Genomic DNA, 15,460 nt, shown 5'->3' on the forward strand with positions numbered 1-15,460 from the left:
TATTGGGAAATTGGACTGGAAGCTTACCTTGATTTCTTTAACTCCCCACTCTGGAAGTCTCCTGACCTCTCTCTCTCTCTCTCTCTTCCTCTCTCCCGCTGCCTTGCCCTCTTCCCTCTCAGTGAGCCTTGTCAATAATTGATGATTCTTGCTGGCTGAAAGGGTAACAGGTCTACAGGAGGAGTCTATTGCCCATTCACATCTGCCTCAGGGTACAGCTTTGCATCCATGTACACAGAGAGAGAGAGAGAGAGAGAGAGAGTGAGAGAGAGAGAGAGAGAGAGAGAGAGAGAGCACAACACAAACGTTTCATTCCATTTTATTTTGGGAATATACATCGTCTCACACATACAAAGTAAATTTTTTTTAAATCTATGTGTATCTGTGTGTATGTGTGTTTGTGTGTGTGTGTGTGTCAGTCATAGACATACAAGAGTCAACAGACAGCGGGATAGAAGGAAGGATGTAGAGGGAGATTAAATGAGAGAAAGGCAGGGGGCAGAGACAGATAGAGAGAGGGAGGGAGGGAAACAGAGGATTTTAATCACAAACGTGCTTCATGGCTGGTATTTATATTACTGAGGCTTTTGGTCACTAATAGAACGATGGAGAAAAGGAACGAGAAGTTTTTCTCCAGGAAAAGGAGTTTCACATTTGGAGCCTATGGAGGGTGAGTTGTGTAATTAAACCTTATTTCAAATACTAAATATTATCAGTCAAAAATACCAACCCTGAAAATGAATGTTTATGTGGAATTATTCAACATAACGAAGCTCTATTTACAGGATTGACAAATTCATCAGTGGGAACGAGGGCAGGTAGGAAAAAAAATATAGACCTCTTTCTTTATCTCTTGGGAGGGTGGGGGGTATTGGATAACTTTCAAAAGTGAATCAGTCTTGATTCACAATGCATTCACAATTGCTTGCAATGAACAGGCTTAACTTTGGGATCAACCTGGAACATTTCTTGTAGCTTAAATGCTATTTTATGTTCTCTGTTGGTTTCAGTCAGCCAGATTCTCTAGGGCACAGCATTCTGGACATCCTGAATTCCCCATCCAACGAGACCAAACATTTTATCCCAACCAACTCCAACCAGAAGGTGTGTTTCAGACTGGCAGTGGCTCATAAAACCATGATGATAAATCACTCATGATTAACTTCTGAAGCATTAAAACTGTTTTTGATCAACATTTTCTCTGCCTTTCTCACTATTTCAGGTGACAGAGCTGTTTGAGATCATTGAAAAACTGCAGGTCTGGTTTTCATTCTCTCATTCACAACTTCATTTTCTCCAGAGGCTTGTGTGAATTTTCTACCTTCAGGCTGATGGATATTGGATGCTTCTTGGTTTGTAGGGCAGCAGGTTAGATGAACAACGCTGTGAGTTCCCACCACCTTTTAAGGTAATGGCCATCATTTTAATTTTCAGAAATATATTTGAGTGTAGTTTGGAGACTGTAAGGACATAAAGGCAATGATGCATGTGCTTTTTCACCAAACTGTCCAAACTTGTTTATATGTTACCTGGAACTTAGACAAAGAGACTGACTTTGTAGCCAAAACACATCAGCAAGAAATAGCACAATACAGGTAAATTTTTATTCACCAAACTTACATGCAGCGCTAATGATTTCAAATGTACAACGATTATATTTGATTTGTGTATATAATAGATATATTATTGATTTTTACAAGAGGAATATATATATATATATATATATATATATATATGGCTGTAACCCTTATGCTCAAATGTTTTTAAAAAACACATACTATTAATAATTTATTTATTTTCAAAATGCATTCATCTCTGGTCTCTTTAGTCTCGGCTGCTGAAGATTGGGGATGGCTTACCCCTCATTTTGTCTCCTAAATCTGGAGGTTATTGGATTGACCCCCCTCTGGACAGACATGTGGAAATGAGCCCCACTGCAACACAGACTGCATTTGGGCTGGAGAGCTACGACATCATGGAGAGAGACAACGATGCTAAGATCTACCAGGAGTTCTTCAGACACAGGGTCAGTCAGCATTACTTAATTACAGACCTGAAGGAGAAAAATAGACAAACAGAGATGACTGAATGATACTACTTTGTCCCAGGGCCCCTGCATCTCAACTAAAACATAAACAAAACAAAACAAATAAACAAAAAAAGGAACAAAAATATGCTAGACTTTCATTTCTTTATGAAAATTTAGAAGCAGTTTCAGAGAGAGCAGGACAGATTCAAGTTAATCAAATGTCTTTTGAGGTTTCTCAAAAACATTTTATTCCAGTCCAGAGGCTTTATTTTTCTGTCATGCTTTTTTTCTCTGTGCCATTCAAGTACAATGAACTGTAGGTAACAGAAGCATAAAAAAGTTAAATCAGTCACATCCTTAAAGACTTAAGAATTTTTCACATTGGAAAAGGATAATCTTCTATGGCATAGCAACCTAGAAATGTGTATCTCAGCTGCAGCATGAACTTTGAAACATAGCTGATGGGTTCTTGACACTAAGGCTATGTTCTCATTACCAGGAAATCTTATACATGGCTGTGTGGACATGTCAGCCTGTGATGTAAATAGTCAGATCTGATTTCATGCTTCTTTTTACCTGTATGCACGCGTTTAGTGTTAGACATACTGTGCAGTGCTTTGGTGTGGAAGCCATGATTTCAGGACCTATTTCCTGCACTACACAGGTCTTAGGGACTTCATGCTGTTTCAGGAACAGATACATGCTCATTCAGAGAGACACATTCATGAAAGTTAACCATCAAGCTAGCCAAATCTGATCTAAGCAAAACAATCTGGATTAATTAATGAGGTGAATTGATTGAGAAACAATAAAAAATGATTGTGAAATAATAATAATGATTGTGATAGTTGCCTAAAATTTACCCTGAACTGCAATTATTATACATATTATACAAAGTCTGATCATAATACATGCTCTGTTTTGGGATTAGGAGGTATATTTTAACATGTTCTTAACATAAATGCAATTTTGATGAGTTGATAAGTGTTTTAGATTACTATGGATATTTAAACCCTTAAAAATTAATAATTATGGATTATTTGTGGAAAAGGCAGTGGTGCAACCAAAAAGTTCTCGGATCTTTTGGGGTGCAATTCTCATCTCAGGTCACTGTTTGTGATGAGTTTGGAGTGTTTCCTGATTTCAGTGTGGGTTAGTTTAGTGGGCTGGTTTCCTGATTTGGTGATATGTGGCCTGGCTGTAAAATTATCCACAGGTGTGAATGTATAGGTGAGTGTTTCATGCCCTGTGAAGCACACTGTCCAGGAAGTGCTCCTGCCCTGCTCCCAATGGCTCTCTGTAGTCTAGAACCACTGTGAAACCTGATCAAAGATATAAAAGATAATGAATTATTTGGTAACTACTATGACACTAGTATATGCTTTTTAAAAAAAGGTGTTGCAAAAGGTCTTTTTTGTGATGCTGTGAATAACTTTCTGCATGAAAGAAAGAACTCTTTTGAATGTTCAAAGTGCCTCATGTAAGGTAAACATTGCTTACTAGTTTGTTAATTCTTTTTACAACCTTTATGTCTTGTGGAATTTATTTACAATTTAAAAATTTATCTTTTACAAGTTTCAGTTCTTTAAATAACCATTCACTGAGAAGTTTTTTAAGAAACTGGAAATGGACCTTATATGGCACTTATTTTTAAGAGTTTAAGTGTTGATGACAGTGAGGAATTAAAATTTGGACAGGCCAACCTGACCCTTGTTGAAATCGCTAGGTAGCTAATATGTTGTTTTTTTCTGGTAGATGTTAATAGATTTTTCTGCATATTCATAATAGTTGTTATATCTTTTTTCTTGCTCCCTCTCTCACCACAGTATCATCAGTCATTCACAGCTTTGGATTCATCTCTGGGACCATTGGTGCTCTCTGTTTGCCTGGAGGATGAAGAGAACAGACTGAGGGTGATTCTGAGGTGAGAGTGCCTTCAGGATCCCTGTTAATTATGGGATCTGAATATGATGATTAAATCATGTCAATGTTGCATGCTAGAGTGGACCATAACTGGCTACAAATCTTTGTAAAACTCTGGGTATGTTAAACATTCTGAAGCTTGAAAAAATAATTTAGTCAAACTGAATCATTAAGAGGGGCAGCACGGTAGCGCAGCAGGTAGTGTTGCAGTCACACAGCTCCGGGGACCTGGAGGTTGTGGGTTAGAGTCCCGCTCCGGGTGACTGTCTGTGAGGAGTGCATGCATTCTCCCCGTATCCACGTGGGTTTCCTCCAGGTGCTCCGGTTTCCTCCCACAGTCCAAAAACACACGTTGGTAGGTGGATTGGTGACTCAAAAGTGTCCGTAGATGTGAGTGTGTGAGTGAATGTGTGTGTGTCTGTGTTGCCCTGTGAAGGACTGGTGCCCCCTCCAGGGTGTATTCCCGCCTTGCCCCCAATGATTCTATGTAGGCTCTGGACCCACCGCGACCCTGAACTGGATAAGCGGTTACAGATAATGAATGAATGAATCATTAAGATCATGTTTTATTACATTGCATCATTTCTAAAGAACCATGAACAAACTTGATATACTCCTGGAATACACACACACACAAACACACACTCACTGATCCACACTTACTTTTTCTCTTCAGGATGAATGAGTGCTCTCTGCATGGGACGTTTTCAGTCTCTCTTTTCCAGCACCTCCCGAGTGCTGTGGAGCTCGCAAAGGTATGTCACTAGAACACTATAATGACTAGTATTTTAACAATAATCAAATTAAAGCAATTACATGTGTTCTATCTGTCCCTATCCCCAGATGTTGTGTACCAGTGTGAGTGTGACGAGCTTTGAGGTAGTAAGCTACCTAAAGGTAATAATCCATCTCTTCATCCCTCCATTCATCTCAAATGTGTCAGCACAAAATATAAGGTCTCATTTCCTAACCTGAAATAATTTAATTTGTACTTTGGATCTAGCTTCTAGTCATGATCCAATATATTTTTCATATTTTGTCACAGTAATTGTAAAATCCATCACTGGAAAATTAATTCAAAACTTTGTTTTCTCTCCCTCTTGCTAGGCTCCAGACCTCATAACAGCATTTGATGAACACAGAGTTTCGCAGAACTTTAAATTTGGTGTCCTATATCAGAAGGAAGGACAAGTGAGCTGACTCAGAAATATAGCTCTTAAAAATACAGTGTGTTTGGGAATTATTAGCAGCTTTAGCAAAAAAATAAGCAAAATCGAATTTTTTTATAAATTACTAATTGCTAATGTATGTTCACTCCAGAGACTCATTTTTCTGTTATACAAGAGGTGCTAATATTTCACGAATTTACAGAATTTTCTTTTCTTTTCTGTGATGTGTAATGCTTCTTTTTCAGCTGACAGAGGAGGATATTCTCAGTAATAATGAAGAAAGTGAAGAATTTAAGGACTTTCTCTCCATTCTGGGTCAAACAGTCAAACTACATGGATTTACTGGGTAAGCCGCTTCAACTGGACTCTGAGTGTGTCTTGATTGTGGACAATATCAATACTGAATGTTAATAGCAGGATAAATACAGGTGTTCTGTGCGTAACATTCTCTCTCTTGCTCAGATTCAGAGGTGGACTGGATGTGTCTCACGGACAAACAGGAAGTGAAGCTGTGTTCACTTCCTTCCATGGAAGAGAGATCATGTTCCATGTTGCCACAAAACTCCCCTTCACAGATGGAGATGCACAGCAGGTGCAGCACTTTCCTTTTATCTCCTCTTTTTACCACTTTTTAGGACAGTGGACAGTCTACAGTCACTCAGTTTATTTCAAAATATAAGATGTGCATTTTTTATAATGAATAAACTCAACAAAGCACAACAGTGACAGAAAATTCAGTACCCTTACTAGCACAGAGACCTTAACTAGCCAATATTTATTTAGGAGATTATTCATTCATTCATTAATTGGTTTATTTTCTGTTACCATTTATTTCTTACCTGGAATCACTGGCACAATGCAGGAACACAGCTTGGACAGGGTGCCAGTCCATGACAGGGCACCACACACACACTGATTCACACCTATGGGCAATCTCACACCCTGTCACTCACACTTATGGAACGTTGTACACAGCCAGTTGACCTACCAATGTGTTTTTGGACTGTGGGAGGAAACCAGTCCAGCTGGGGGAAACCCACATAGACAGAGGGAAAACACACCTCACAGGTGTGTGCCGAGACAGGAATTGAACACACAACCCCTGAACCCTGGAGCCATGTGTCAGCAACACTACCTGTTCTGCCACCTTGCTGCACATATGAGATTGTGACTCCAACATATACAACATTTGGTCTTTCCAGAGAAGCCCATCTTCTACACTCATGTAGATATAAAGAAAGAAATTAGAGATACACATGCACAGAAAAAAAATATCTTATAATCTAAAAAGTATAATCATAATAATCCTAAAATCAGATGCAGAAATCTAATAATAACTGAAGAATTGATGTGTATGTAAACTCTCGTATACTGGAGTGTTTACCTCCTTCTCCTGTACACTCAGCTTCAGAGGAAGAGACACATTGGAAACGATATTGTTGCTGTGGTATATCAGGAGGGTCACACCCCTTTTATCTGTGATGTCATCAGCTCACACTTCCTGCACTGCTTCATCGCTGTGAGGAGGGTAAAAAGGGAGAATGGCACAGATGGGGGGGATGGGGGTGCATTTCAGGTGAGTCAGAGAAGTGTTTATAACAATATTAAGTACAACATTTTATGAGTTAGAATGAAAAATTCTGCCCTCAAAACTGATTAAATTAGATTATGATTCAGAGTAGAAAATAATTAATGTGTGGGATTTTTCCTACTGAAATATCTAATTCAATTGATAGGTGTCTGTAACTGCTAGGGAGGATGTGCCCCCATTTGGCCCACCGCTGCCCAATCCACCTATTTTTACTGAGGTAAAAACTCTGCACTTGCTAAACTTTCACCTGTCCAACAGCTGAATGTTTAAATACCCTAATACACTTGTTTTCACCAATACATGTGAAGTACTGTTGGCATGTTTTATACTTGATATTATACTATCACTGTGATTGTATCATGGTAAATGGATTATTATTCAAGGCACTATTCATGTAAATTGGAATCTTTTTAAAAGCAGCTTCTACTTTCAGATACCCAGAGCCAATCAAAATACCTTTATATACACAAACATACATATGAACACACACATATCTGATCACACTGCATTATACATATACATATGATAGATGTGGAGAATATGTTTAAAACATAAAAGACATTACACTTCCATATACAAGACACATTTTAATGTCAAGTGTAAAGGGCCTGTCTGTAACCTGCACCAACTTGTTCTGCGGCTTACTGTGTAAAAGGACTTAGGAACTTGAGCTATTTCTGAAAAAATAAATAAATAAATAAATAAATAATGTTAGCTAATGTAGCTGGCAATGAATGAAAATCTAATGAAGATTTGAGAAATGTTAGAAATAAATCAGGTCTTGGATTTTCTTCTAAATGTTTGGCAGTGGATGATTGTGTAAAAATCTGGCAATGCAGTTAATATTTGTAGTTAAATAATCTCAGAACAGATGACAGCTAAAAATCTAAGATGAATAATTCATGTGAACACTGAAGTCATTATATATTTAGGGAATTATTTTCCCCCTCCAGGGCTCTGTGTTTCGGGAGTTTCTCCTGGCCAAACTCATCAATGCCGAGATTTCATGCTACAAGGCTGAACGGTTCAGTAAACTTGAGGTAACAGAACTAATCATGCCATGTTATATACGTCTGTTTTTCTGAACATATATACATTTTAATTCCAAGGGTATATTGCTGTAACTTTAATTAGGGAACAAAATGGTACCTTATTATATTATAATAGTAGTTTTTAAAATTGTTTTGATTTCATACACCCCAGTTAATCTCCAGGATTTATATTGTTTTATTTTACACAGTTCTATAATGAAAGTTTACAAATATTCATCTCTTCTTCTGTACCTGAGAATGTAATTAATCTTTAGGGAACCAAACTGGACTTTAACATCACTCTTGTATCTTTGAAGGTACATTTACACTGTTTGTATCTTCAGTGACCACTACCTCTACTGTACCTTTTTTTCAGAGTGTAGGGATCACCCCAGTATATACACAACTTTCATTAAGAAAATCATTGCTAATGGAGTGGGAAGCTCCAGAACAGCCTCTCTAAAAAATACTGATTAATGATTTTAAATTCAAAATGAATATTAGATCAGTAGGTGTAGCTTTTGGACACAGAGGGCATTGTGTACATTCTACATAGGTGAGAATATATATACTAAATCTGTTTGTGTGTGTTCTGTTTTCTGTATAACTGCAAGCTGCGAACACGTTCCTCACTCTTGGAAGCCTTGCGCTCTGAACTATCCTTGCGCTCCCACTGCATGTTGGGAGAACCAGTGCAGATGAATGCCCCACCAAGTGAAGTGGGGAGGGCAGCTCCAGAAGGGGGAGGAAGTTTTATTGAAAATTTTAAGGTGAGACAGATGTAATTGTTCTGCTGTAAAACTCATTTAGAAAGTTATACATCACCAGCTAGGACTTCACAAATTGCATGTCTAAATCATAACACACTTGCCATGGGTTACTCATAGTTCATTTTTGAAATAGACTTGCTTATGTGGTTTTGACACTGTATAGAAAGACATATGCATCCTTTTATAGCTTGTAGGAAACTGCATTACACGAACGCTCTCATTCTGGTCTACCAAAAACTACAGTTAATAGGTAACAATAATTATTACAATTATTGTTGACTAATACCAAAAGGAGAGCATATTTTATACTGATGTTAAAGCCTTAAACTGGCTATCTATTATTTCCATGTAGATAAAAAATATACATAGTCTTGCAACAAACTAATTCAAAATTTAAAAATATTTTTTATTTGTGAATCAGAAAGCTCTCTCAGATCATCTAGTGCCTCTCTTTTAATTGTTCCTCAAAGTAGAAGCAAACAATTTGGTGACATTGCTTTCAGTCATTATTCTCTAAACCACTGGAACAGCCATCCAGTAGAGATGAGAGGAGATGAAATTTTTGATATTTTAAATGCAAATTAAAAACCTATTTAAGTCTGGCTTTCATGTAGTGTTTTATAAATGTTGTTTAAAAACCTTTTTAAAGCCCATGTCTCCATTATTTTCTTTTTACGTTTAATAAATTCCTCTGTGTTTATCTATATTCCATTACAGATCGTTTTTTTAATTTTACACCATTTTATTTATGTGGTTTTTTTTGTTACATAATATTTATTTTATCCTTTTACTGTTCATAGCTGTCCATTAGTTATGGACTATTCTTGTTATTTAGCCTTAAGTCTATTTTTCTGTCAATCACTTGTAAAGCAATTGTAATTTTGAATTTGATTTGTTTAATAACAGTTATATGAATAAAATGTGATTGATTGATTGATTGATTGTATTGGATCTGTAAAAATAGATTAAACTATGGGCAGCATTTTTTTAAGCTACAAACTGGCAAAGAGATTTTTCATACAGCATTAGAGACCATATATCTTGCGTATGAGCCCTAAACACTCTAAAATATGTTGTTGCCTCATAGTAACAACACACTTTTCTCTGTCTCTCCTCTCTCTTGTGCAGAGAGCCATTAGAGTTCGCAGTCACTCTTTTGACACACTGGGAGGTGCAAAGAAGACAGGAGCAACAGGAAACCAAAAACAAAGAGTAATCTCTCACACACATTTTTCTGACCTTTCTGACTCTAACCTGACACTGAACATAACATCCATCCATCCATCCATCCATTATCTGTAACCGCTTATCCAATTTAGGGTCGCGGGGATCCAGAGCCTACCTGGAATCATTGGGCGCAAGGCGGGAAAACACCCTGGAGGGGACGCCAGTCCTTCACAGGGCAACACAGACACACACACATTCACTCACACCTACGGACACTTTCGAGTCGCCAATCCACCTGCACGTGTGTTTTTGGACTGTGGGAGGAAACCGGAGCACTGAACATAACATTAACAACCAAAACATCAGCTATATCCCCCTTTACAGCATCAAATTATTTTTTATTAATGCTTGGCCAATAAAAATGGTCACACACTATATCACAATATTTCTTTGGACTGCCTATACTTTGATTACAGCACGCATTCACTGTGGCATTGTTTCCACAAGCTTCTGCAATGTCACAACATTTATTTCTGTCCAGAGTTGCATTACTTTTTCTCACTGCATCTGTTAGGGTTAAATTACTTGTTGCCAACTGAAACATAAAATAATTTGTTAGTTTGTGGTCATCCAGGTGGATATTTTTTGCCAGGCAGTGTATTACTGCCTTTTGGTAAGAAACACTTAGTGTCATTTCCCTGATAACTAAATGTCTGTATTGTAATTTACATGTCTCTGTTCTTTTACCCCCTCAAATTTCCATGGATTCCTTATGCTGAAACAGGATGGAGAAGGGTAAGCTGTGGATCCCATTATACTTTAGAATCTGATGACAGTGCCACAATATTCAGATTTGAGTATATAACCTCCATGTTTTCTTTTTTATCCTCTATATAACATACAGTGAGTCAGGTCACAAGACACCTGGACCTAGCCCTCTACCAACTGACAGCCTGGCCTATACAGAGGGCAAAATACATACAAGCTCTCAGGAAGACATGTAATTGCCTGTTGACTCCAGTGCTGCCTCCAAGAACCTCATTTTCTGACCTGTTAATAGTCATTAAAGCCTTACAAGCAAGAGAATCAGATGTCCAAGCAAGTCAATCAGAATCAAACAGACTTCTGTGGTTTGTAGATTTAGCTAAGATTTTCTTAACTCTGAGCAAAATGGTATGGGACTGTGAGCTTAAAAACTAAAGAGTCTACCAAATCCTATTCCTGGAGATTTCAAATCAATACCTGATTGAACATAATTAATTCAGTGCCCATCATGAGGTCCAAGTGCTCTTTCATAAAATCATGAATATATCATGGAAGAGGCCCTGAATGTTGATGCTTGAGTTGCTTTTTAATGAACTTTGTGGTCCATGGACAGATACATTATGAAGTTCAAATTGTGCATAGAGATTTGAATTCACCCACTGAAATACCACTAACCTCTTTTTATTTTTTTGATAGATGGCTAAAATCCTGGAGAATTAGAGATAATTAAAAATAAGTGGGAAACCTAAATTTTAAGTTTAGAGAAAAGTTTGAGCTTCATTGCTCAAAAAGCACTTGAGGGACATGATTGTGGTAATGCCTGAAACAGAGAGTCCAGCCAATGAGCTTGGTTTCCTCTTGAAATGATCTGATGTTAACTCTTTATGAACCAGTCATGGTAACAAACTCACAAGAGTTCTTATCCTCTTGGGACTGGGGTAGACTCCTTAAACTATTGCTAATTTAAGAAGGTACATTATTCATTTAAGTGCAATCACATTCTGTAATTATTGTGTAATTAATATTAATTTATATTATTATTTTCCATGTATGTTCTTATTGAATGCCTGTATTTTAAGATTTATATCACAAAATTATTTCCTCTCTCAACCTGCAGGTCAGTCTGCTCATTTTCAGATTGTTTTCTAAGAACCATATATCTGCAATATATCACTCACATTTACATCTACATCACAAGTTTTAAGGTGTAAGTTTCAGTATGAGAAAGTAAGCAGAGATCATGGCACTAACTATGGTAGATAAAAAAAGACCTAAAAACTGTACTTGAAAGTGTGATTCAGAAAAGCACCTATTATTAACCTCAGAAATCACATCTCTTTCTTCATCAATAACAGAAAATATTACTGCTATCTTTGCTATTGTAACTGAGTCATGCAAGGCAAGCTATAATGTAGGCTATATATTTTTGTTATCATATGTATTTATTGCCACACAAATTTTCTTGCAATATCCTTTAATAAAATATGTTTTTCGATATTAAGCCTAGAACAAGAAGTGTATACCTGCTGATAGATTAAGAACAATAACATGTAAATATAGAGCACCAACAGAAGAGAAAACCTGGTTTGTAACAGTCTGTTCAGTCTTCAAAGATCTGACAAATGTGATAAGTAATTAATATGTCTGAAATTTTCTATGGAATCCATATATAATTTAAATATTATAAAAGTGTATGGGTTGTTCAATAAAATATTGTGGTAACTCATTTTATCCTCTATGTAACTGAATTGAATTAGTAAAGAGTTACATTTATAAAGCTAAAATATATCTATATATTTCATCTACACACAGCAGTCTGGGAAAATTGTGTAAAATGCACATGTGCAAACTTGAAAACTTCTATTTCAGAATACTGGGATTCTGACCTTAAAGCACTTAACCACACATGCAGTGCCTTTAATGTAGATAAAATATACATTTTTTTTATCAGTTTCATTATCAGTATTAATTATGTGCAATGCAAGATGTCATGGTTATTTTATCAAATATTCTTAGCATGAATCAAAAACCTAATTAAGTTTTGCAGTGGGGAAAAAACCCATCAGCAGCAACAATATGAGTACTAGCAATATGAATAAGATTATCTTGCTACAGTGGGTGGTATTACGTGGCAAGTTCTTCTTGAAGTTCACTTCTTGAAGTTGATACTGGAAGCTGAAAAATGACTTTCACAACGTTGACAAAGGGCAAATTTTGGTGCTAGATAGCTGAGTCAAACATCTAATAAACAACAGGTCTTGTGGTGTTCCAAGTATGCACTAGTCAGTACCTAGTACCTAGTGTTCTTCTACAAAACAGAACATTGGATAACAGTTGGATTGCACACATTGACTTCAAATGATTAATAATAATAACAATAATAATAATAAACTGTCCTTAAAATGCAATTTTATTATAAATGTATCTTTGATTTGTTTTGTAACAACTACGCAAAAACATGCATATGTTACACTTGTGTCTATTTAATATATATTTTGTGTCTGTTTTGGTCATAACCCATTGCTTCTATAAAACTGAGCACAGCTCTGCTCCACATATCTTTTCTTTGAACCTGTAATTAACTGAAGCAATCATAGCAGACCAAATAAAACTGTTGCATTTAATGGTGAAGTTGCTTGATACATGAGATCTTTGACATTATTTAAACCAGTTCTACTGATTCCAAAGATGTGTGGCTATGTTTGCTGTCATTGCCTCCAGGGACTGCTGGTGGCCAAGTAGCTGCAGAATGAAGAACACTGCTCTTCTTTGTCAATTTCATGCATCATTTTCCAGGTCATTCAGAAGGTGCTTTGACATAACCTGCTGTATCTCAGCTTTGCAAAGTTCCCTGTTCCAAAGCCCCATGCCTTTCAAAGTGTCAGCAACGTATTTTCCAAATGTGTCATTTGGATCCACTACAGATTGCTGTAGATATTTAGGTATGCTACTGTAAATTTCCATCCTTGCGGCTTCACTGTCATTCGGGTTTGCTTTTCGTTTTCTTTGTCTTGGAATTGGTGATTCAGGAATTGAACAGGGATTGGAATCACTGGTGCTTGGAACAGCACTGTCCTCAGGTTCCTGTCCAATCTCATTCTTCTGTATAATACAGTGTTAAGTATTAGCATTGTCTTTATTATGTAAACAGAGAGCTTAATTTAAACATATATTAAATAAATACAAACAAGTCTGATGAACTGTTTTGGAAAAACACATTATTCTTGAATATATGAACATGTCTGAGTGAGTCTTAAAATGGTATGTCATTTGTGTGCACACATAGGACCATTTACTTACCAAACGTGCCTGCAAAATTATGTTGTGATTCATCCTGTCCTGGGTGGTTCTTGTTTTAATCACATCCCTCAGGAACTGCATTCTGCTGAAGTGTACCCATCGTGGCACATACCCAGCATCTTCTGCTCCAGAAAGAATGGAAGATTCCACCTTCTTGACCTCTCGGTTGTATGCAGTCCTCAAGCTGTGGATTTTCTCTTTAATATCTGTACCTATTATTCAATTTAACATATGTTAGTAACCTACAGCTGTTTTTCTCCCCCTTCTCTAGAATCAGATTGGTGCCAAGAAATATCCCTCAAACAAAATCCCTTAAATATCAAATGAAAAATAAGAATTTGAAGAAGAATAAAACTTACTGAAGGGAAAAATGTCATCTCAAACATAAAACTTTGAAACAAATTATTTGTTTAATGATGGCTAATGAGTTTCTGAATGAGACATCGGTGCCCCATTGTTCAGTGAAGCAAGTGCACACATTAAGTGTAGGGCACTGTGCTGTATCCCCAAAGCTCATTAGCAACAGCGACAGAGGTATGTCAGAACTCCAAAAAAAAAAGAAAAAAAAAAAGGCCAAACAGTACAAACGAACGAGCTGGGAGCATTACTGACAATCTTTATTACATTTTTTGTTTCAGTAAGTTTTATTCTATTTTTAAGTTTGATATATTAAAATATGGACATTTCTTTTTACCTTAAAACTACAACTTCAAAATAATTCTAATGTTTCTCTGACCTTTAATACATAGAACAGAGCCTCTGTCTTTGCTACTCTGGTCTCAGCACTGCAGAGACTGCACTATGTACGTTTTTGAGGAGGGTACCACCAAAGCAGCTTGCACCATTGTGATCAGCAAGCTCAGTGCATAACAAGATGAGTGTAAAAGCAGTTTAAGAGACCCAATCACTAATGTTACCAGGAGGGTGAAAGGTAGCACCTGCTTCCACAAACATGTGAAGCAACCCGTTTCTAACTGAATCCAATAAAAACTTCATGAAAGCTCAAAATGGTTGGAGGAGAACATGAAATTCCCAATTCTGTTATGTTAGATGAGTAATGGAGAGGGTCGGTGATGGGACTTTACTGAGACATGTAGAGCATGTAAACATTTTAAAGGTGAAAGACTCATATTAAAAAATGCAACAACCCTAGTCTCAATTGAAAGGGTCTAGTGGACCAAATGTTATGTTCTATTTCTTTGTGTATATAACCCCTTTTGCCACCTTAATTGCTAAAGCTGACCTGGTGTTAAAGGTATTTAATAACTCTGTTCCTAATAAGGCTGTGAAGAATAAAGTTTAGTGTTCATTACAGCTGAAGTTGCTGCCTCTCTCGTCATGTCCCAGAAGCAAAGCAAGCTGATCCAGAGCCGCTTCTCTCTCTCTTCTTCTGTAGTAATTCTCCTCCCTCGGGTCCCACAGCACTCTGTGAGCTGAGAGAGGAGAGCATCACTAACACGAGGCTCATACCAAAACATACCCTGACTCATAGCGTGTACCGTTAAAATTAGACGTTAGTTTCGAAAGGAAGCACACGTTTTTCTCTTGTGGTTTTAAGTGACTCATAACTTGAACTACAGCTCACCAACCTTGCATGAAGTCGATCAAGCGAATCTCCTTTTCCACTGTCCAGCAAACCATTTTGTTTCATTTTTCTTCACCAGGAGAAATGGGATTCGACTCCCCGAATCTAATCGAGAGTCGACTCCAAAGAT

The 15,460-nt window shown here is 37.0% G+C and overlaps 2 protein-coding genes across 2 annotated transcripts; one reads left to right on the plus strand and one right to left on the minus strand.

Moving 5' to 3' along the window:
* Nucleotides 1-568: 568 nt before the first annotated feature.
* rap1gapl (RAP1 GTPase activating protein-like) lies at nucleotides 569-12,717 on the plus strand. Its single transcript, XM_066683873.1, has 19 exons — nucleotides 569-670; nucleotides 786-818; nucleotides 1,011-1,104; nucleotides 1,223-1,258; nucleotides 1,361-1,408; nucleotides 1,829-2,026; nucleotides 3,856-3,953; nucleotides 4,629-4,707; nucleotides 4,796-4,849; nucleotides 5,060-5,143; nucleotides 5,367-5,467; nucleotides 5,584-5,713; nucleotides 6,527-6,697; nucleotides 6,858-6,929; nucleotides 7,666-7,752; nucleotides 8,358-8,513; nucleotides 9,642-9,725; nucleotides 10,465-10,475; nucleotides 10,585-12,717. Exons 1-19 carry the CDS (start codon nucleotides 606-608, stop codon nucleotides 10,682-10,684), a joined length of 1,701 nt encoding a protein of 566 aa, XP_066539970.1. The 5' UTR covers nucleotides 569-605; the 3' UTR covers nucleotides 10,685-12,717.
* A 165-nt stretch (nucleotides 12,718-12,882) lies between these two features.
* Nucleotides 12,883-15,434, minus strand: LOC136707976 (uncharacterized). Its single transcript, XM_066682210.1, has 4 exons — nucleotides 15,335-15,434; nucleotides 15,059-15,178; nucleotides 13,746-13,957; nucleotides 12,883-13,547 (listed from the first exon to the last, which is right to left on the minus strand). The coding sequence occupies exons 1-4, from the start codon at nucleotides 15,384-15,386 to the stop codon at nucleotides 13,224-13,226; spliced, it is 708 nt and encodes a 235-aa protein (XP_066538307.1). The 5' UTR covers nucleotides 15,387-15,434; the 3' UTR covers nucleotides 12,883-13,223.
* Nucleotides 15,435-15,460: the final 26 nt, after the last annotated feature.

The sequence above is a fragment of the Hoplias malabaricus genome, chromosome 10 (assembly GCF_029633855.1).
Source record: "Hoplias malabaricus isolate fHopMal1 chromosome 10, fHopMal1.hap1, whole genome shotgun sequence".
Lineage (NCBI taxonomy): Eukaryota > Metazoa > Chordata > Actinopteri > Characiformes > Erythrinidae > Hoplias > Hoplias malabaricus.

Excerpts from the sequence above, each read along its gene's own strand:
- rap1gapl (XM_066683873.1), top strand. The coding sequence starts at position 606 with ATGGAGAAAAGGAACGAGAAGTTTTTCTCCAGGAAAAGGAGTTTCACA. Across the intron at positions 671-785 it reads ACATTTGGAGCCTATGGAGG|GATTGACAAATTCATCAGTG; the intron begins GTGAGTTGTGTA and ends CTCTATTTACAG. Across the intron at positions 3,954-4,628 it reads AGACTGAGGGTGATTCTGAG|GATGAATGAGTGCTCTCTGC; the intron begins GTGAGAGTGCCT and ends TTTTCTCTTCAG.
- LOC136707976 (XM_066682210.1), bottom strand. The coding sequence starts at position 15,386 with ATGGTTTGCTGGACAGTGGAAAAGGAGATTCGCTTGATCGACTTCATG. Across the intron at positions 15,179-15,334 it reads CTTGATCGACTTCATGCAAG|CTCACAGAGTGCTGTGGGAC; the intron begins GTTGGTGAGCTG and ends CTCCTCTCTCAG. Across the intron at positions 13,958-15,058 it reads GAGAGGCAGCAACTTCAGCT|GTACAGATATTAAAGAGAAA; the intron begins GTAATGAACACT and ends ATTGAATAATAG.